Source organism: Pecten maximus, chromosome 15 (genome assembly GCF_902652985.1).
Source record: "Pecten maximus chromosome 15, xPecMax1.1, whole genome shotgun sequence".
In the NCBI taxonomy this organism is placed as follows: Eukaryota; Metazoa; Mollusca; class Bivalvia; order Pectinida; family Pectinidae; genus Pecten; species Pecten maximus.
Genome location: NC_047029.1, coordinates 20,953,794 through 20,976,023, shown reverse-complemented (window position 1 = coordinate 20,976,023; position 22,230 = coordinate 20,953,794). Strand labels below are relative to the sequence as shown.

General features: G+C 40.5%; 1 protein-coding gene across 3 annotated transcripts; it reads left to right on the top strand.

The window, feature by feature from the left end:
- Positions 1–86: 86 nt before the first annotated feature.
- Positions 87–21,847, top strand: LOC117344024 (solute carrier family 23 member 2-like). 3 transcript variants are annotated; one of them, XM_033906618.1, is made up of 14 exons: positions 87–220; positions 9,179–9,325; positions 9,871–10,028; positions 10,568–10,668; positions 11,031–11,107; positions 11,976–12,157; positions 12,323–12,443; positions 14,429–14,585; positions 14,877–15,026; positions 15,706–15,809; positions 16,193–16,322; positions 16,914–17,057; positions 17,484–17,579; positions 19,931–21,847. In XM_033906618.1, exons 1-14 carry the CDS (start codon positions 176–178, stop codon positions 20,185–20,187), a joined length of 1,869 nt encoding a protein of 622 aa, XP_033762509.1. In that variant the 5' UTR covers positions 87–175; the 3' UTR covers positions 20,188–21,847. The 3 variants fall into 3 exon arrangements, with proteins under 3 accessions (XP_033762509.1, XP_033762507.1, XP_033762510.1); XM_033906616.1 differs by lacking the exon at positions 87–220 and adding an exon at positions 4,997–5,100; XM_033906619.1 differs by lacking the exons at positions 87–220; positions 19,931–21,847 and adding exons at positions 4,997–5,100; positions 18,775–19,421.
- Positions 21,848–22,230: the final 383 nt, after the last annotated feature.

Sequence of the window (22,230 nt, the reverse complement as noted above, 5' to 3'; positions counted from 1 at the left end):
ACACTACTATCAAATGGAATGCAGTGGAGCGTGACCATGTCACAGGTAAGCTAAATTGACTTAAAGCTGTAGTCGTTTGGGTTAGGACAACGACCTTTTACCAAGAAAGGATTGTGAGCGGGCCTTAAATCAACGTTTTATACCGAATACAGTAAAATAAGGGGTATTCGTCAGTATGACAACTCATGAAATGGAATACAATCAAGAGAAAGAAAAACAGGTAAGTGCATTTTGTATAAATTTCACACCTTCTGAATGATATGTGTTGATGTTACATATACAGCAATATATTCAGTTAGGTAGGTATAGCGAATGATAGTGTACATGTGCTGGAGAGGTCATAGCGTACTGGGTGGGGTGAGGGACAAAAAGTATCCCATTGGAAAGCCGTCTTATTGATAACTTGCATTACACCAAATAGTCGTTTCATTATATAATGTTTTCGTTTCATTTTATGTTGTCGTTTCATTATATAATGTTGTCGTTTCTTTATAAAAAAGGGTCGTTTCATTATACGATGTGGTCATTTCAATACAGGAAGTGATCGTTTCATTATATGATGTGGAAGTTTCAATACAGAAAGTGATCGTTTCATTATATAATGTGGACGTTTCAATACAGAAAATTATCGTTTCATTATATGTTGTCGTTTCATTATATAATGTAGTCATTTCAATACAGGAAGTGATCGTTTCATTATATGATGTTGACGTTTCAATACAGGAAGTGATCGTTTCATTATATGATCTACTGCGGTTATACTGTTGAAAAAGAAAATATACTTACAGAGAGAAGGTATACAGGAGAGGGAACCCTATACGAGGGAACGTATATAGGAGAGGGAAACATACAAGAGAACGTATATTGGTGAGGGAAACCTATACTAGTGAACGTATATAGGAGAGGGAAACCTATACGAGGGAACGTATATAGGACAGGGAAACATACAAGAGAACGTATATAGGTGAGGGAAACATATACTAGTGAGCGTATTTAGGGAAGGGAAACCTATACGAGGGAACGTATATAGGAGAGGGAAACGTACAAGAGAACGTATATAGGTGAGGGAAACCTATACTAGTGAACGTATTTAGGGAAGGGAAACTTATACGAGGGAACGTATATAGGTGAGGGAAACCTATACAAGGGAACGTATATAGGGGAGGGAAACCTATACGAGGGAACGTATATAGGGGAGGGAAACCTATACGAGGGAACGTATATAGGTGAGGGAAACCTATACTAGTGAACGTATATAGGGGAGGGAAACCTATACGAGGAAACGTATATAGGGGAGGGAAACCTATACGAGGGAACGTATATAGGGGAGGGAAACCTATACGAGGGAACGTATATAGGTGAGGGAAACCTACATGGGAACGTATATAGGTGAGGGAAACCTATACTAGTGAACGTATATAGGGGAGGGAAACCTGTACGAGGGAACGTATATACGGGAGGGAAACCTATACGAGGGAACGTATATAGGGGAGGGAAACCTATACGAGGGAACGTATATAGGGGAGGGAAACCTATACTAGTGAACGTATATAGGGGAGGGAAACCTGTACGAGGGAACGTATATAGAGGAGGGAAACCTATACGAGGGAACGTATATAGGGGAGGGAAACCGATACGAGGGAACGTATATAGGGGAGGGAAACCTATACCAGTGAACGTATATAGGGGAGGGAAACCTGTACGAGAGAACGTATATAGGTGAGGGAAACCTATACTAGTGAACGTATATAGGGGAGGGAAACCTGTACGAGGGAACGTATATACGGGAGGGAAACCTATACGAGGGAACGTATATAGGGGAGGGAAACCTGTACGAGAGAACGTATATAGGTGAGGGAAACCTATACTAGTGAACGTATATAGGGGAGGGAAACCTGTACGAGGGAACGTATATACGGGAGGGAAACCTATACGAGGGAACGTATATAGGGGAGGAAAACCTATACGAGGGAACGTATATAGGTGAGGGAAATCTACATGGGAACGTATATAGGGGAGGGAAACCTATACGAGGGAACGTATATAGTTGAGGGAAACCTATACTAGTGAACGTATATAGGGGAGGGAAACCTGTACGAGGGAACGTATATAGGGAAGGGAAACCTGTACTAGTGAACGTATATAGGGGAGGGAAACCTATACGAGGGAACGTATATAGGGGAGGGAAACCTGTACGAGGGAACGTATATAGGGGAGGGAAACCTGTACGAGGGAACGTATATAGGGGAGGGAAACCTATACGAGGGAACGTATATAGGCGAGGGAAACCTACATGGGAACGTATATAGGTGAGGGAAACCTATACTAGTGAACGTATATAGGGGAGGGAAACGTATACGAGGAAACGTATATAGGAGGGGGGGGGGGGGACTTGTACAAGGGAACGTATATAAAAGAGGGAAACCTTCAAGAGTGAACGTATATAGAAGAGGGAAACTTATCCGAGGGAACGTATACAGTAGCGGGAAACATACGTGGGAACGTATATAGGAGAGGGAAACATACTAGAGAACGTATATAGGAGAGGTAAATCTATACGAGGGAACGTATATAGGGGAGGGGAACCTATGCGAGGGAACGTATATGGGAGATAGAAACCTATACGAAGGAACGTATATAGACGAGGGAAACCTATACGAAGGAACTATATAGAAGAGGGCAACCTATGTGAGGGAACGTATATAGGGGAGGGAAACCTTTACGAGGGGACGTATACAGGAGAGGGAAACCTATACGGGGGAACTTTTATAGGGGAGGGAAAACTATACGAGGGAACGTATACAGGAGAGGGGAACCTATACGAGGGAACGTATACTGGAGAGGGAAACTTATATGAGGGGACGTTTATAGGGGAGGGAAACCTATAGGAGGGAACGTACATAGGAAATGGAAACCTATACGAGGGAATGTACATAGGAGAGGGAAACCTTTACTGAGAAAGGAAACTGATAATGAGGTAAAATAAACTAAGGAAGGAAAGGACAATAGTAATGAGGAAAATGTACTGGAAGAGAAAAGTGTTTTGGGGAGTAGAAATTTTGGAAGATAGTGAGAAAGGGGAGATTATAACAAGGGAAATTACTAAAAAAAAGTATACAGACAACAGGAATGTATATTAAAGAAGTAAGTTTGCTAAAGGCGGAACTACTGCATATTGCCGAGGAAAAAGTATATCGCGAGTTTAATTGTCTGACCATTATATTTTTGAGGGTAATTTATACCTCTGAGGAAAACGGATATAAAATCGGAACATATGCTTTTAGCGGGGCATATATGACGGGGGTGAGAGGGAAACGTGTACCGTATTGAAATGGGGATGCTTACTGGAGAGGAAAACGAATACATGAATTTAGGAAGGAAAAGTATGTTTGGGAGAAAAGTGAACTAGAGAATAGAAAATTAATAGTGCTGGGATTTCAAAGAAGAAAATTATTTTAAAACGGAAAAAGTAGACCGAGGAAGGAAAAGTATTTCAGATAGGTAAAAGCAAATAGGAGAGGGAAAAGTATATTGCACAGGAAAAATATAGTGAAAAGGAAATTTAACTGAGAATGGAAAAGTAAACAGAGTAAAGAAAAAACTATCACGGAGGGGAAAGTACATTAAGGACGGAAATATATAATTGGGAGGAAAAGGGATATTAGGAAAGTAAATGGAACCGGAAAGTAAAAACACATACGGGAGCGAAATGTATTAATGGGAAAGTAGAAAAGTATGCTGTTAGGGGAAGTATACTGAACAGGGCAGGTGATATCGAGAAGGGAAAGATATACTAAAGGGGGAATTATATTAAAGTATAATTCAACTTAAGAGGGAAAATGATTTTGAGAAGGGAATTTAAAAGAGAAGATAGAAAAGTATGAAAGCTGAAGAAGGAAAAATATCTTAGGGAGGAAAATAAATATGTGGAAGGGGAAGTCTTAGATGGGGAAACTATGCAGAAGACGGGAAATACACTTGAGAGGGAAAATGTACAGCGGAATAAATAAGCAAAATGAAAGGGAAATATTCTGACAGAGAAGGAAGAGCAGGAGCAAGAAGGGGAGGGACAGAAATGGGAGGAAAATGTGTTGGAATGGGATAAGGAGGAAAATATATGTATACAGAGGAAGAAATGTAAAATTAAAGTGAGGACGGAATATAATGAAGAAATGAACAGGGGAGATAGGGGAAAAAATGTATATTGGGTAGGGAAAAGTACACTTGGGTGATAGGTAAAATATACATTGTACCAAGGCAGGAAAATTATAATGAGGATTGAAAATATATCAAAGAAGAAAAGGGATAAAGTATACTGAGGAGGGAAAAGTCATTTAGGAGGAAAAATATATTGAGGAGGGAATGGTATTTTTGAAGAGTGAATGTATATTGAGGAGGAAATAGTACTTTCGAAAAAGGAAAGTATATTGAAGAGGGAATTTTATTTTGAGGAAGGAAAGTATAATGAGGATGGAATAGTACTTTGACGAGGGAAATATATTGAGAAGGGAATAGTACTTTGAAGAGGGAAAGTATATTGATGAGGGAATATTACTTTGCCTAGGGAAAGTATATTGACGAGGGAAAGTATATTGACGAGGGAATAATACCTTGGAGAGGGAAAATGTATTGACTATGGAATAGTACTTTGAAGAGGGAAAATATGTTTAAGAGGGAATAGTACTTTGAGGAGGGAAAGTATAAAGACGAGGGAGATATATTGAGGACAAGATACTGACTTATTCCCAAGGTTTATATAAGGCCTTTTCCCCATTGATGCATAATATACAATTATGGCCCTCTGTGGAGGGATATATCCAGAATTATGTCCCTGGGAAGGGTTATTTTCCGAGGGCGTAGCTAAAAACTGTTCTCTCTGTCTGACCGCATGGCCCAGTTAACCAAATACCTAGACTCTTTAACGAGTACTCACATTCTGTATAGAGCACGAGCTGAAGAATGGTTCACAGTGTTATAACGACCTGATATAGGGGTCTGAGCTGCATGCAGGTAACTGACGATATGGGGCACGGGAGAAACAAGAGAAGGAGGAAAAGTAGCGATGGGTCTTGTAACACGAGTGGTCATAGTGAGTTCACGGTGAGATATATATCATTAACTAGCTTACTTAGCTTACTTAGCTGTTAATACCGAATTACATGCAGCCAACACGATTGCATCCAACAAACGACCGCCGACGCCCACCGACGCCCACCACCGCCATCCTTCCCTACTAGTATTCAAACGACATTTAACAAACGTCCGCCGACACCCGACATCCCATTCAACCCACCTACATATATAGAAACGCCGACGTCGCCCACCACCCCAGCATTTAACAAGCAAACGCCGAGGCCTATCTACCCCACTCCATTCTCCTATATTTCACAACCAAACGCAATCCCCCGCCCAAACCACAAAATACTTATCAAGATGATATCGGAACTCTGCAGAAATGAAGGTGCCCGGATGCAATTTATGCCCCATGGTCAGAATGGAATGGTTGAGTAGGGCGAAGTTATGCTTACTTTCTATTCACTTAAACCCAATCACCTGCAGATATTACAATACTTTCGACTGGGTCTAAGGTAAAGAACAATAAGTTCCAAAGGTTTTGGTTTGTTTGGTTTGGTTTGTTTTTGTTTAACGTCCTATTAACAGCCAGGGTCATTTAAGGACGTGTCAGGTTTTGGAGGTGGAGGAAAGCCGGAGTACCCGGAGAAAAACTACCGGCCTTCGGTCAGTACCTGGCAACTGCCCCGCGTAGGTTTCGAACTAGAAACCCAGAGGTGGAGGGCTAGTGTTAAATTGTCGGGACACCTTAACCATGGGACGGTTCGAACAGTTCGTTGATTGACCACATTCTAATAGGAGCACAGGATTTATGTAATGTGAAATCGTGCGTAATACATGAAGATCATTTTCTTAACGCGTCAGATCATTTGCCTGTGTCTTTAGAAATTTGTTATTCTTTAAGAAACACACATAGAAACGTTTTGCCACCAAAAGCCGTTAATTGGAGAAAAGTATCCCCCGAGCAAAAGGTTGCTTATGCCGACAAAGTAACACAGATGATACAGACTACGGTTAAACGACATACGAGGAGTAATTTCGATGATCTGGATAGTTTGGTAAAGGAAATTGTTTCCGCAATAAAGATCTCCGCAAAAGTTACATTGCCAGTGAAGCGATACCGCAAATTTCTAAAACCATATTGGAACGTTGGTAGTGTAAAGGAACTTCATACGACAATGAGGCAATACCGTAGAGTGTGGATAGATGAGGGTCGCCCGCGTGGTATAGAATATATTTCATACAAGGATTATAAAAATTCAAAAGCCGCCTTTCGCAAAGCGCTACGTGAAGCGAAGGAGCTATACGACCAAGAGCAACTCGAGCGTCTCCAGGAAGCAGCTGAAATTGATGTCGGCACTTTCTATAAGACTGTTCGCGCAAGAAAGTCTAATGGGCATCAATGTTCAGTGTTGAAGGTTGGCAATCAAATCATTCGCGATTCAGATGAGTTAAGGAATGTTTGGTTTGAACACTACAGGAAGCTAGCTCTCCCCTCTGATCAAAGTAACTTTGATGATAAACATCAGGCTAAGATAGCAGTGGATATTCAGGATATGTACATCAGTAGCTTCGGAAATAGTGATGGCATTTGCGATCAACCTATATCAGCAAATGAAACTGCTGCAGCGATCAAAGGTATGGACGACGGTAAAGCAGGCGGGCATGATGGCATAGTCATCGAACACATTCGGTATGGTGGCAATAGCCTACTCGACGCGATTGTTATACTTTTCAACCAAATACTTTCGAAGGAGGAATACCCAGTACATTTTAAGAAAGGCATAGTAATAACGTTATTCAAGGGTGGTAATAAAGATAAACTAGATAAAAACAATTATAGAGACATCACGCTAACGCCTGTTCTTCAAAAGTTATTAGAAAAGGTTTTATATCAAAGATTGAAAGTTAGATGTGCTGAAATACAGTTTCCGCATAGACTCCAACAGGGATTTCGGGCAGAATGTGGAAGCATCATGGCGGCGTTTACTGTTAAGGAATCAATATGTCACGACATCGAAAATAAGTCAAAAGTATTCGCTGCGTTCTTAGATAATGCCAAAGCATTTAACAGTGTATGGATAGAGGGGCTATTACATAAGGTGTACAGACTCGGTTTTAATGGAAAATTCTGGAGAATACTAAAACATTCGTTCGAGAACGTGACTTCGTGTGTGCTTTACGAAGGCAAAACCAGCGGAAGCTATCCGGTCAAACAAGGGGTCGGTCAAGGGAGAACTTTGTCAGCATGGCTGTTCCTTGTGATGATAAACGATCTCGCAAACGCTCTGGATGACGCGGAACAGGGGTTACATATACAAAAATTACATATCCCCTGTGTGTTTTTAGCTGATGACACGCTACTATTAACGGGAAGCATCGCAAAGCTTCAAGCTCAATTAGACATTGTATTTGAGTATGCTAAAGAGTGGAGGCTAAACTACAACTCTGCTAAATCCTCACTGATGGAGTTTTCATATAAGAGACGATTTGCCAATAGCAAAACAGCCGTATGTTCTCTGGGAGACGCGATTATCCAATGGGCCGATACAAAGACTTACGCGGGAATAACTTTTTGCCCGAACCTAAAAGCTGACGTAGGCATAGAAAGTGCGTGTAGTAAAGGTAGAAGGAGCCTTAACAGTCTAATGAGTGTGGGTGTTCATCCTGGTGGATTAAATCCTCTTATAAGTGCGAAGCTCATAAAAAACATTATCCTACCTGGTGTCATATATGGATGCGAACTTTGGGCTAATGTCACGCAGAAATCAGCGGACATGTTGAATAGAACTATGCGGTATGCTGCACGAAGATGCCAAGGTTTTGAGGAAACTTCGCCATCGGCCATAACTACTAGAGCTATAGGCTTACCCGATGATTTATGGTCTGAGGTAGAAATAAGGAAACTGTACCTATGGAACAAGCTTTGTAACGCTAAATCGTCATTTGTGTGGAAATCTCTTTTTATCATTCGACTGTGCTCATTTATGTTCACCGCGCAAACTTTCCAAAACGTGAGCTTCGTTGTAGACATTCTACAAACAATGGTAAAATATCAGATAGAGTCATTCTTTTTCAAATATATCCTTTCTGGTACGTGCTGTAGAGAGTTTCAGTGGAAATCGTTTGTTAAGAAAGTCGTGACAAACTATCATTTTGATGCATGGTGTCAAACGTGCGAAAGTCGTCCCGATTTGTTATACTATAGAGCTGTCCATCAATATATTGGACCAAATCCACTATGGTTACTGACTTTGAAGTTCCCTAAAATGACATGGAAAATCTGTGAACTAATCAAACTTTCCTACAGAGTTGATCTCAAAAATGTGATGTGCAAACTGTGCAATAAAGCTGTTAACAACGACGTTAAGCACTTTCTATTACAATGTCCTGCACTGTTCCAAAGCAGAGACATGTTACTCGAACAAATTGTTAATTGTATAAGTGTTGACAAGTATGTGCAATACGATATGATAGGAGAAGACGAGAAGTGTTCATTCATACTCGGCGGAAGGCACGACATCATCTTGGGTGACGAGGAATGGGACAATTTAATTGTTGCTATTAGTGTCAAACTTACTGAGATGTTTTCCGAAATGACCAAACTTCTTCAGAAGAGTTCTTGACTTTTTATAATCTGATCAGAACAATGATTATGTACATAAAATAATTCTTTGTTTAAATCGTTACACACAAAATGACATGATAATGTAATCTCTCAAGAGGAAATAAAGAATGTCTGTCTGTCTGTCTGTCTTGGCCACCGCGGCCAAAGGTCAAGGACAACGTACACGTAGATCTCTGATTATGACCCTTGCTTCATGTTAGTTAGCTCAGCAAAAGCGGGAGTGAAGTGTATGACATATAGTTTGTTCCGTTGTCACATGACTGGATCATTGATGACCTTTCAGTGTTCTAATTTGAATTTGAGTCTGATCCTCTACACGACCATCTTACACCGGTTATCGCCCATGGTGGTCGTTTGGCGCAGTGGTAGGGAACTCTCTTTTCGCCTACGCACGCTTCCGTCCAGGCCGGCAAGAGTCATTCATCTAAGTTGGAATAAATTGTTTGATTTTTTTTTCATATTTATTTCATATCATAGACGACATCCGTGTCAATGGATGATGAACTCGAACAGAAAAGAAGAAAAGATGAGAAAACAGACGAGACTACCGGTAGACTTTCGGGCCTGTTGTACAGCGTGGAGGAGGTTCCCCCATTGGGCCTCTGTGTCCTGTTAGGATTCCAGGTGCGTAGATATAGATGTAAAAACGTACCAGTAATTGAAAAAAAAAAACCCCAAAAAAAAAACCTCTCGGCTATTTCCGTCAACGCTCGGAATCAAACCTCGAATGTAAGATATCGCTATTTTCTTCTATACACCTTGGATTTATTGAGTGTACAAAAACACACCTGACATATATTCCAGGTTTAATTCCGAGCATTAGCGGAATTGGACGAGATGTTAAGATCGATGCACTATTAGAAGGATTGTCCCCGCTTATATTATAGAATATAGGTATATTATGCAGATATCACGATTATATCATGATACTCAACAAAACGTTTCATAAAATATCGTAAGACAAACGTCTTATAAAAAATTAAGAATATTAACGTCATAATTTTATTTTATTTTTTTCCGGTGCGTGCTTGAGTCTAATTTCCTCGGAAGGCGGGATAATGAATAATGAATTGAGATTCCTGGCCCTTTGTAACTGTATATCATTCTGGTGTAATAAGTCTTTGTCCCGAACTGAATACCACCCGTGTTAAGACATGTATGTTTTCCAGCACTACCTAACAGCATTCGGAGGGATCCTGTCAGTACCCCTGATTCTATACCGAGTGTTTTGTATAGGAGAGGACAGAGTCGGTCTGAGTGAAGTCATCGGCACCATTTTCTTCTGCTCTGGCATGGCCACACTGCTGCAGACCACCCTCGGAGTCAGGTAAGTATATGGCACTAATTTTGTCCGCCCCCCCCCCCCCCTCGGAGTCAGGTAAATACATGGCACTAATTTTGTCCGGTCCCCCTCGGAGTCGGGTAAGCATTCACCAGTTGGTCGACCACCCGCGATGGCCGATAAGCATTCAGCATTTTTTTTTATATTGAGGCGTGTTGTGTTAGTACAGAGCGCGCTGTTAAGGAAACTGCCGATATATTATTGCCGAAAAGTGAATTATTGAATGAAATAGAGGCTTGTGGTAAAGGGGCTGTAATTATTGACTAAAAGTAAATGTACAAACTCAAGCGGACGATATGTGCCTCGGAAGTACAGATTCTAAAAGTTTACAAAAAATGGTCGACATTATGAAAGCTTATGTAAGAAGTGTATATACAAAATACATTCTTCATGATCAATGTTACAGATGTGCATATCCATAGAGCATTGCTGAATACTTACTCAGGGAGTTCAATTCGTGACGTGTACACTGATGCTGCTGTCATATGTCCATTTTAAATTAAGAACGTAATATGATATTTCAGACTTCCAATCATCCAGGGAGGGTCTTTCACCTTCCTCACACCGACGTTTGCCTTGCTGTCCCTCCCGATATGGTCCTGTGAGTACACAGAAGCTGAAAACGGTAGGTCTTCAACAGTTCTTTATAAACCTGTCATCTCGTTTGATGTTTAATTAACGCCATGACCGTCAAGCAATATAGAAAAGCCACCCTCCCCCCTTACATCCATTCTCTCCCCGTTCATCAATACCCATGTTAAATATACATTCTTTTCTGTTCGCCATTTGACCTGCTTTCCTCTATTGAGTTTCAAACCATATGCGGCATTCTCCTCTGATGACAAATCGCTTTGACCGTTTGCGACTGTTTTATCAAAATAAGTTTGTTACTCATCGAATGTGTTTATATGATGAATAAGAGAGCACCAGATGATATGGTGTTATGCTGATTTTGTACAATTAGATTTTCATTGCTTCGTCGTTTAGGACTCCGAAACTTCACGGACCTGCCACCGTACGGAAGTCCCCAACACCAGGAGATGTGGCATATGCGCCTGCGCGAGGTAAATCCGTCTTGGTATTCACTAGTACGACAGGGCACATGCCGTCTTTAAAAGTCATTAAATTTTGCTATTTGTCATTAAAAAGTTTTGAAATAACTTTCGGCCTTGACAAGCTTTCATTCCTGATCCACGACCTTGAAAAGTCTTTGAAAATGTGATTAAGTGCATCATATCGACACACAAATATGGGAAAATGTATTTTCAAAGGTGACAATTCAAAGGCAACTTGCACCCTGTGTTTCAAGCAGATAGACTTTAAAAATGGGCAAATCAGTGCTGACATCATACATAACAAGTTTTAATCATCATGCAATGTACAAATAATTGCTATGTGGCATGTCTTTTCAATTCTGCATGAAACGATCCTTTAAAATGTACACGAGGACTTGAAAAGCCTCGAAATGTCCTCGAATTTCGTTTAAACATGTCTGTATTCAGGTTTTTGATGCGATGTTGGAGCATGTATAATACATGTAAATAGTCGAATATCTATACTAGTGTTATGTCCGTGTTCATGTCATAATCCGGACAATAGTCGCACCAATTACCACTACTGCCTGGTTCCTTTTTATGTGTTGCGCATGCTTAAAGTGTATACTTTAGATAAATGTATATATGTTAGGTTTTTATTTTGTTTTGGTTTGTTTGTTGTTTTTGTTTTTATTTATTCATTTATTTACCATTTTTTATTTATTTTTTTTTTTGTTATTGTTTTGTTTGTTTTTGTATTTTATTTTTCTTTCTTCTCGCTCTCTGTTTTGTTGTTGTTGTTGTTGTTTTTTTTTATTTTTGTTTCAGTAACTTTCCTTTTATTAATTTTGGTTTAGGTATTAACAATACCGAACTCTCTTTTTTTTGTTGGTTTTAGATACAGGGTGCCATAATGGTGGCGTCTGTGTTCCAAGTTGTAATTGGTTTGACAGGAATAATGGGCGTGGTTCTCAGATTTATAGGCCCTTTAGCGGTCACGCCCACTGTGGCACTGATTGGTTTGGGGCTCTTCCCAGAGGCTGCGGATCTAGCTTCAAAACAGTGGTATATTGCTGTCATGTAAGTTTGAACATTTTAAGAAATATTTATCACTTCCGTCATATTTTTTGATGTAATAAATGATTAATATGTTATTGTCTTATCCCCCCCCCCCCCCCCCCCCCCCCCCCCCCCCCGAAACAAATCACCACAGATTCATCATAAAATTCTTCACTGTTTCTATAGGACGATGGTGCTGATAGCATTGTTTTCGCAGTACCTTCGGGACATCTCTATACCCGTCTGTAGATTCTCGAGGGAAACCGGATGCGGTACATATAAACTTCCCATCTTCAAACTATTTCCGGTAAGTGAAACAAGAATCTAAGTGACGGCCATTTTCTCTCAGATAACTACAGTCACGTACGCTGTCATAAAGCGACTATAACTGTAGATTTCATACTGCAATTGTTAACTGTTTGTTGCGATAGTTGAGCGCATCTCTCTCCCCTTAAAGGACAATTTTATCTGCTCTGTCTGGGACAGACTGTGAACCCTCGCCACATCCTCTCTACGTATTTTTTATATCGTAACTTATCAGTGGCGTAGGAAGTCGTCAAAAAGTGGGGGGGGCAAAATTTTTTTTAACCTTAAATTTTACGCACTAAACAAATCGTATCCCATCTCCGCAAAATTAGGCAATAATTATCATTTCCACATCCCATGATAATTTTGATAATTTATGTAGTACAAAACAAGTTATTTACGCAAATCATAAATCACCAGGCCCGGCCAGGATTTTCGAAAGGGCGGGTGGTCCAGTAATTTAGTAATAATGCGAGCGCCGTAGGCGCGAGCCGATTTTTTTTTTTTTTTTTTTACGAGGGGCTGAGGGGCCGCCCAGCGGGTCCAGGGCAGCGCCCTGATAGGGGGTTCAAGGGGGTCTAAGCCCTCCGCGGAAAATGAATATAGCACATTTGCAGTAATTCGGGATCAGGCGCGGATCCAGGAGTTTTCGAAAGGGGGTCCAGTAATTAAGTGATCATGCGAGCGCCGTAGGCGCGAGCTGATTTTTTCCCCCTTTTTGCGAGAGGTCTGGGGGCCGCCCAGCGGGTCCCAGGGTGGCGAAGTCCCCCTGTGGATCAGCAATCGAAAGGGGGGGGGCAGTAATTTAGTGATAAAGCGAGCGCCGTAGGCGCGAGCCGAATTTTTTTTTGTATTTCCTCGTACCTGTCGGTAATTAGTATCACTCTATTCACGTTAAAACCGCGCATTTTTATTCATGTTGTGTTTCTGTCTTGTTCTCATTATAAACTCAATTAACTTCACAAATTATCATCAACTTATTGAATCTATGTGATGAAGTTAAGCAAAATTTCGTATTAAGATATAAATATTGACTTACCAGGCTATTGCAGACGACCGACACACAGGTCTGAGGATTGATATACTAGTATAAAGGTCGGAATGTTCCGGATGTACAAGATACAGTTTTTATCGTTGCCTTCAAGAAAACATTATCGGTTCGAAAATATACAGATATTTATCGAAATGAATATATAAATTCGTGTTTTTTCCCCTTTTTTAGATTTTGGATGTCAAAAAGTGGGGGGCAAAAAGATATGTTTGCCCCCCCCCCCCCCCCCCCCCCCCCCACTGAAAAAAGTGGGGGGGGGGGGGGGGGGGGGCAATTGCCCCCCCCCTGCCCCCCCGCTTCCTACGCCACTGCTTATGTCCCTTGTGTTTGAACTCGTAGTCATTTGGACCCGACTTATTAGCGGACTCCGTAGCACTATCCGTGTCTGCGTTTGTAACACCTTTTGTAGAGCAGTGCCAAGCAAGGAAACTGTGTCATTTTTACTAACAACATTAATTGTCATTAACAGGCTCGTCATTACCCACGTTTTGTTCATGATGCTATCTCTTTCTCGTGTCATACGTTTCTTATTCCTCTCTTCCGTTCCGGAAGTCAGACTCCCAATCTCAATTACAAAACGGACTGCTGTCCGGAATTTATAAACAAAGTACATAATAAAAGTTTAAACGGATTGGATAATTTTCCGGGATGATAATTATTTATTTCATTATTCCCGACCAGTGAGAGCATTATATATAACAACGAATTGAAACAATTCGTCGCCAATACGTGTGTCGACATCCGCCAAAATCAATCAATGAACGTGTTATATCGTTGAGCAACGAACTCGAAACACACGCAAACTTACGAGTACAAACGAATTAAATTTTAATCCATTGTGGTTACAAATTGCATAAAGTGTTTACCTCTCTCTACTCTTACTGAATGTTACACTATTATGATTAGGTAATTATCTGTGGTTATCTTATATTTAGGTGCTGATGGCGATGTTGACTTCCTGGGGGATCTGCGGTATTTTGACGGCAGCCGGAGCCTTTCCGACTGAATCCACTGCTTGGGGATACGATGCACGAACGGACACTAAACTGAACGTCCTGAGCGACTCGAGGTGGTTCCGGTTTCCATATCCAGGTGAAGATCTGTTTGATGTGACCAAAAACAGTTACAGCCTTTAGTCTATACTTAGAAATACTTCATCATACTTACCTATCTTGGGATTGGATGTTTTAAAAAAGTACATATGTAGTACAGTTTGAAATAATTAGGAGGTCGCCTAACTTCACTTAACATTAAAAGTTGTTTTTTTTTAATCTTTTTATTTTTTTTATTATTTTAAATATCCTCAACGTAAACGATTTCCCCCGCGACGATTCATATGGAATGTCCAGTAGAATACTAATTGATAATTGGATGACCTTATAGGTCAGTGGGGTGTGCCCACTGTCAGTACCGCGGGGGTGTTCGGCATGCTGGCTGGTGTCATCTCGTCTATGATTGAGTCTGTTGGAGACTACATCGCATGCGCACGACTGTCTGGAGCGCCACCTCCACCGGATCACGCTGTGAATAGGGGTAGGTAACTCTCGGGTATTGAATATTTTTTTTATATTCATAACATTTTAAATCAACCAGAGACATGGGGAGATGAGACACACTTCAGAAAGTAAGAAATGTATGTATAAAAATGTTATACGTATTTTTTTCCCTCGATCCTCTTAGAAGATAACCTCTTTGGCTATTATTTTAGACAGAAAGGTTTTTGTCGGTACCTCTTTGGATTCTAAGACCCTTCTAATATTTGTTTATACGGGGACTGCGATAGTTCAGTCGGTTAGAGCGCCGGCCACGTAACCTCAGGTGTAGGTCCTAGGCGCGTGGTTCGACTCTTCCTAACCGTACCGGTTTGTGTTTCTCGGGAAGCTGACAAACTGACCAGACTGTGCTGTCGCGGTTGTGTTCTTGGGCAAGACACTTTACCCTAATTGCTCTGGATGTCATTCGGCGGGCCTCCTGTATGTTGTTCAATGAGGTAGTCACTAACTACTACAATGATACCGCTCCTCAAAATGACCCTGGCTGTTCACGGGGTGATAAACCCAGCAAACAAACAAAGAAGCAAAGAAACAAATCATCTTACAAACATTTGAAGCTTTACTGTAAATCATACATGTGGCCATACAAGTGTTATATGACAGTGATATTATGAACATTGAGATACTATAGCTGTCCCACCAAATGATTTCATTGTCAGGTATAGGAATGGAGGGGATAGCATGTATCTTGGCAGGGGCATGGGGTTCCGGAAGTGGGACGACATCATACAGCGAAAACATTGGCGCAATCGGCATCACCAAGGTAACGTAATATTAGGAATTTCTGCATTTCACAAGTATTAAAGTCTTTAATACCCCCTATCACATCCCGCCAAAGTTTTTGGTTATAGGTTTTGATAATCCTTGTAGACATAAATAGCCAATTACTCATTTCTATCCTTCTTTCTTTTGGAAATCCAATTTGTTCATCGGAAATAGCTGATTTAATGAGTGATTTTGTGGATTTTCCATTGTCAAAGATAGATCTTTGTTTCAATAGAACCTCCCTCATGGAAATCGCAGAAATATGTCAAACATGCGACATGCTCAACTTGGTATATACAATCGCATTTAGTATGGAGCAACACAGTTTGATGTCCTTGATTCGATTAAACACTTTTTCTCATGTTTTTTTTTTTTAATTAGGTTGGAAGTCGGCGGGTGGTACAGGTTGGAGGCTTTATCATGCTCTTACTCGGTTGTCTAGGGAAGTTCGGGGCATTGTTCGTCACTATCCCCGAACCCGTCATCGGCGGCATGTTCCTCGTCATGTTTGGTATGTACCATCAGCTTACATACGGCTACTTGTGTTCAAACGTTTCGTCATTTATCCTATAATATGTCCATGGTGCCCTACATTTGCCATCTCTTGAAAAAAATAAACTTTATGTATTTTACAACAATTTCGAAACAAGTTATATCAATTTATATTAATCACTATTGTTGGCACGGATGGAAGCCCGCGACGGTTTTACTGTGGAAAATCGGAGTAGTCGGGGAAAACCCACGTGGTCGGAAAGGCGACTCCATACCTTTTCACGTCGGATCGGGGAATCGAACCCCGGCTGCCAAGGTGAAAGGCAAGTGTGTCACCACTGTGCCACTCGACCACCCATGTCTTGAGTTTTATAACATATTTCTTGAACTCTATATCTAAGATGGTTTCATACATTTTAATGTTTAAGATTTCGTATGGTGCGATTGGAAGGATAAAGCGAATCTCCATGTTGATTATCTACAGGAATTTCCTTGATTTTACTACAGAATCGTCATTGATAAAATCATCACAAACTGACATTGTGTCGGACATAGGTAGCACGTGTGGTGGACTAGACATTTTTTTTATAATGATCACGTGATTTTACAGGAATGGTGGTGTCGGTTGGATTGTCCAATCTACAGTACGTCGACTTGTCCTCGTCCCGGAATATATTTGTGTTGGGTACATCCTTATTCTTCGGCCTCTCGTTTCCGGTGTGGATCAAAGATCACCCCAACAGCATAGATACAGGTATGGATGAATTAATTCAACTTAAAGATATACAAAGATATATCAATCTTCAACAAACACATACCTATCATTTATTTGAAATGTAACACGCTTTTCAATTGACGTAAAATTACGATAGACCGCCCGCCAATTTCAAAGCTTAGTAGCTGGTAGAGTAATCCAGGAATCGTAATTAACTATAGATGTAATAATGCCATTCTTACAGATCAATATTAATTAAAACTGATTATTAATTAGGGGTCACGTGGAAGGTTAATTAATCTTAATCTTCTACGCTAGGTACTTCCACCGTTGATAGTGAGGGTGAATGATTAATGATGCTGATTGATTTATTGGTGGGGCTTAACGTCCTAGTTCCGGTTATTACCGAGCCTAGGACACCATTAATGAAGATTGTAGCATATCGGCTATTTGTACATTCTACAGGTAGCGATGTCATGGATCAGATCATTTCTGTGTTGCTCGGAACCAATATGTTTGTAGGAGGCTTGATCGGACTTGTACTGGACAACACCATCCCAGGTAATTCTGCAATTCATTAATAAGTTCTTAGTTAAAAACTGATATGTGACGTCACGTATCTTAGGTAAGGCAGTCACATGTATGCCTGTATATGACGTCACGTATCTTAGGTAAGGCAGTCCCATGTATGCCTGTATATGACGTCACGTATATTAGGTAAGGCGGTCCCATGTATGCCTGTATGTGACGTCACGTATCCTAGTTAAGGCAGCCCATGTATGCCTGTATGTGACGTCGAGTATATTAGGTAAGGCAGTCCCATGTATGCCTGTATGTGACGTCACGTATATTAGGTAAGTCAGTCCTATGTATGCCTGTACGTGACGTCACGTATCCTAGTTAAGGCAGCCCATGTATGCCCGCACGTGACGTCACGTATATTAGGTAAGGCAGTCCCATGTATGCCTGTATTTGACGTCACGTATATTAGGTAAGGCAGTCCCATGTATGCCTGTATGTGACGTCACGTATCTTAGGTAAGGCAGTCCCATGTATGCCTGTATGTGACGTCACGTATATTAGTAGGGCAGCCCCATGTATGCCTGTATGTGACGTCACGTATCTTAGGTAAGGCAGTCCCATGTAGGCCTGTATGTGACGTCACGTATCTTAGGTAAGGCGGTCCCATGTATGCCTGTATGTGACGTCACGTATATTAGGTAAGTCAGTCCTATGTATGCCTGTACGTGACGTCACGTATCCTAGTTAAGGCAGCCCATGTATGCCCGCACGTGACGTCACGTATCTTAGGTAAGGCAGTCCCATGTATGCCTGTATGTGACGTCACGTATATTAGGTAAGGCAGTCCCATGTAGGCCTGTATGTGACGTCACGTATCTTAGGTAAGGCAGTCCTATGTATGCCTGTATGTGACGTCACGTATCTCAGGATACTCCGTCCCAGATAGGTAAGGTAACACGCAGTTGGAGGTAAATATATGTCTGATATATGACGTCATGTATCCAAGGTAACACACTGTCCGAGGTAAAAATCTGATATATGTCAGGCGGGAGCAGCCTGACACGACAGCTAAAAAAACAAACTTACTCCCTATGTTTTTATTTATCTATTTTTCTTTCTTTTTTTTTCTTCTTCTTTTGGTTTCATTATTTTTAGCCCTGAATAGTGATAAAATGATATATGGTTCAGTTTTACAAAAAATAGTATAATTTTTTCAACCCTTGCTGTCTTGAAGGGAGCGAATGTGATCGTACCCAATGACAGCCGATCAATCAGTACGTATTCGGAACCTAGGGTACCTGCTGCGATTTTATTAGTAGCACTTAAAAGTTGTTACCACCGGAAACATGGCTGCCAAGTCAAGGTAGAAGCCCACATCATCTCAGAGACATAGAGAATAACATTGACCAGAAAATCGACGTGACATTTTTGTAGGGAGAAAAGAAAGGAGAGCTGTCTTTCCTATTTGAAATACATTTGAAATTTTGTGATGTTTTCAAGTAATAAAATGAAAGAGTCAACCAAAACATGTTTTAAAAATAACGCAAATCTTTATGCGTCTGTATGACGTCATATATCCATGGTAACTCCCACTCTCTAGTAAATGAGGCGATATATCATATCCTGTTAGAATACCGGTAATAAGGTGCTGAACATGAAGCAGTTTCGGACGAACTGATGATGTGGTTTACATATTAACAATGCATGTACGAGCTAAACCACACCTTAAGAAATATTGCATCACAACTTTGACATAAACAAGGGATGCAAACATAGCCATCTCTGGCGCCGCAATCTTTATCTCACGACTTTTCAGTCATACTTCATTAGCAAACATACTTCCTGTCTAAACAAAATTATCAACTTAAATTGGTACTGAGTTAATCTCTAATTTCGACTGACGTATCATCGAATGCAGTCTGTATGGGATAATCCGTCTGGCGACAATTTGCTTAAGATTTCTTCAGTGGTCAAATCATACGTTATTGTCCGAAATTTAGGCATAGATGTACATGTGGTGTCCAGCAATGACGGTATGGATTTAATTTGTGAGAAATGTACTTTTTTGTTTCCAAATCCTGTTTTTTTCTTTCGAATTTTTGACACTTTATCTATTTTTAGAGCAATCAAATTGGTGAAAATTTAGAATGGGATTAGACTAGCGTATTATGCATCGATTTGTGTAGCCCGAGTTTCCTCTGGCCCTAACACCATGTCTGGTGTTAGACCCCTACACCAGACATGGTGTCAGGTGGAATTCAGAGGAAACTCTAGTTACCGTTTGTGGTGCTTTCATATTTATTAAGTGTTTGCAAAGTGTACTACAAAAGGCAGTCACCAGAACATGACGTCATGCCGTTTACACGTGTCCCCTATATTGGTATTTACAGGGACGGACGAGGAGCGGGGAATTAAGAAATGGCGGGAAATGACCAGTTTGACGGAGGGCGACACCAAACGTAGCGCTGTGTATGACATACCCTTTATACAGCCTCTTCTGGACAAAATCTCGTGCTGGCGTTACTTCCCAATGTGCCCGGCATTTACCGGGTGTCGACGGAGACGTCATGGGGAAAATAACAAACCTACATCATATCATAATGAAGGGTTCACTGCTGGTCAGGATCGAGACACGACTCAACTATAACCCCAGAAATCCAGCCAATCCTGTTTGTTTAAATAGTGAAGCGTACCCGGATGTTAAATCGTCATTTCTATGTAGTCCCATCATGCATTTAATGTCGTATTGCTAATTAGGACGCACTGACTCAACATAGTCTTTTTGAAATCGCTTACCGCTTTCAAATTTGGCGCTAATGAAACACTTTGTACATGAAATCAAAAGAAAACTTTCTGTTTCTGGCTGTTCTGTATCTTTGAAGAACTCTTTTTGGTAATTTTTAAAATTGTTTTCAGCTTCACATCAAGCGAAATTGGTGGGAATGACCCCGGCCAGTTTAAAATCAGATCTCCTAAATGAAACACATCGGGTACTGAGGATTCATTGAACCATTCACACAAGTGTGTACGCTTTTCACTTATAATTTCATCTGAGATAGCTATGGCCTCATTCGGCTTAGTTCTTGTCGATTTTAAAACGTACACAAATAAGTCTCATTGTGCGGTTAATAAAACGCAAACAATGTAGTGCGAATGTTTGTAACTGATGTACTAGTGAGGTCTGTATAGAATTTCAACAAATCAAATATCGTATGTTTGTTAATATGATAAATCGTGGTGTACGACTTCCAAGGATAAGAACATAAGAAAGTCCATTGTGCAATTTGTATACATTTGTATAAATGTATGTATAATAAACATTTCGCAAAGTTTAGGAGTTCATATACAACTAAATGTATTGTATTTTCACGTTCCATATATATGGTTACCATACTATAATTGTTATGTATATATATAGCTATAAACTTTATTTATATACAGCAATTGCGAAACAACCTATAGTTTAGTCTTCAACGAAGACGCGAAGCGAGACTACGGTGTTACGTCGTCGTCAACATTTCACTTTAATGTTTTGCGTTTTGGTTCGTTGCTGAAAAAAGCATACGTCCAACTTAAACCAAACCAAACTTGTTATATAGTTTGATCACACAGTGGACATACAAACAAACACACTTCATTTACGGAATATAACCCAGAATTTATGGTCCAGTGACTCTAGAAATTAGGGATGCCGGGAATCTGAACTTTAGAGTTTTGTATTGAATTACTCTTGTTGGCCTAGATGGAAGCGCGGGAGGGGTACTGTGGGGGGAAACTGAAGTACCAGGAGGAAACAAACATTTGCACGTCCGTTCGGGGAATCGAACCCCGATCGCGTAAGTAAAATGCGAATGCGGTTACCACTGCACCTCCAATCACAGGGACTTGGCACGGATTTCCAACACAGGGTCAATATACATAAATATATTACAGTATCAATATGTATGGACCGTTGGTAAATCGTGCCCCCATTGATAGTGCTAATATCAGATTGGGATGGTCGGGTGACACAGAGGTAACATGCTTACCATACACTAATACTGATCGGACGGGGAAAGGTTTGGGTCCCTTGCCCGACCACGTGGGATTTTCCGGGTTACTCCGGTTAGTTTCCTCCCCCAGTTAGACCCTTCGTGCGCTTCCATCCGGGCAAGCAAGTGATTAAAATCAGTTGATATAACTGTTTCGCAATTGTTGTAAAATATATATTTTTTACATCTTTATATCAGTCTCAGATAATGATATATGTGTATTATCAAGTTCTAATATGAAATCCGACACATAATAGAATCTAGGTGAGAAACGTGCGTTTGAATGCAGTGTTGTTTTTATGACGTCCTCTTTAATTGGATGGCAAAAGAAAATGCCGGAAGAAAAATGTAAGCTGGAATTGCTATCATCAGCAATTGACATTGATGTTCTTCAAACCCTTGTTAACCAAGTCGGCAGCAGCCCAAATGGCAAATACATTAACAGGTCATGATTTTCGCACTGGTTTCTTTCTCAGTATGTCATGTTAATATACTTTAACTTGAATGGATACAAATCATACTGTAAATATAGATATTTTCGCGGTAATCTTATTTTCGCGTTGAAACATTGCGATAAACAGTTATGTTTGCTCTTTTAGAGTTTTCGTCATATGGTATAGTATAATTACATTGTGGATCCGCCAAATAATTAAAAACAT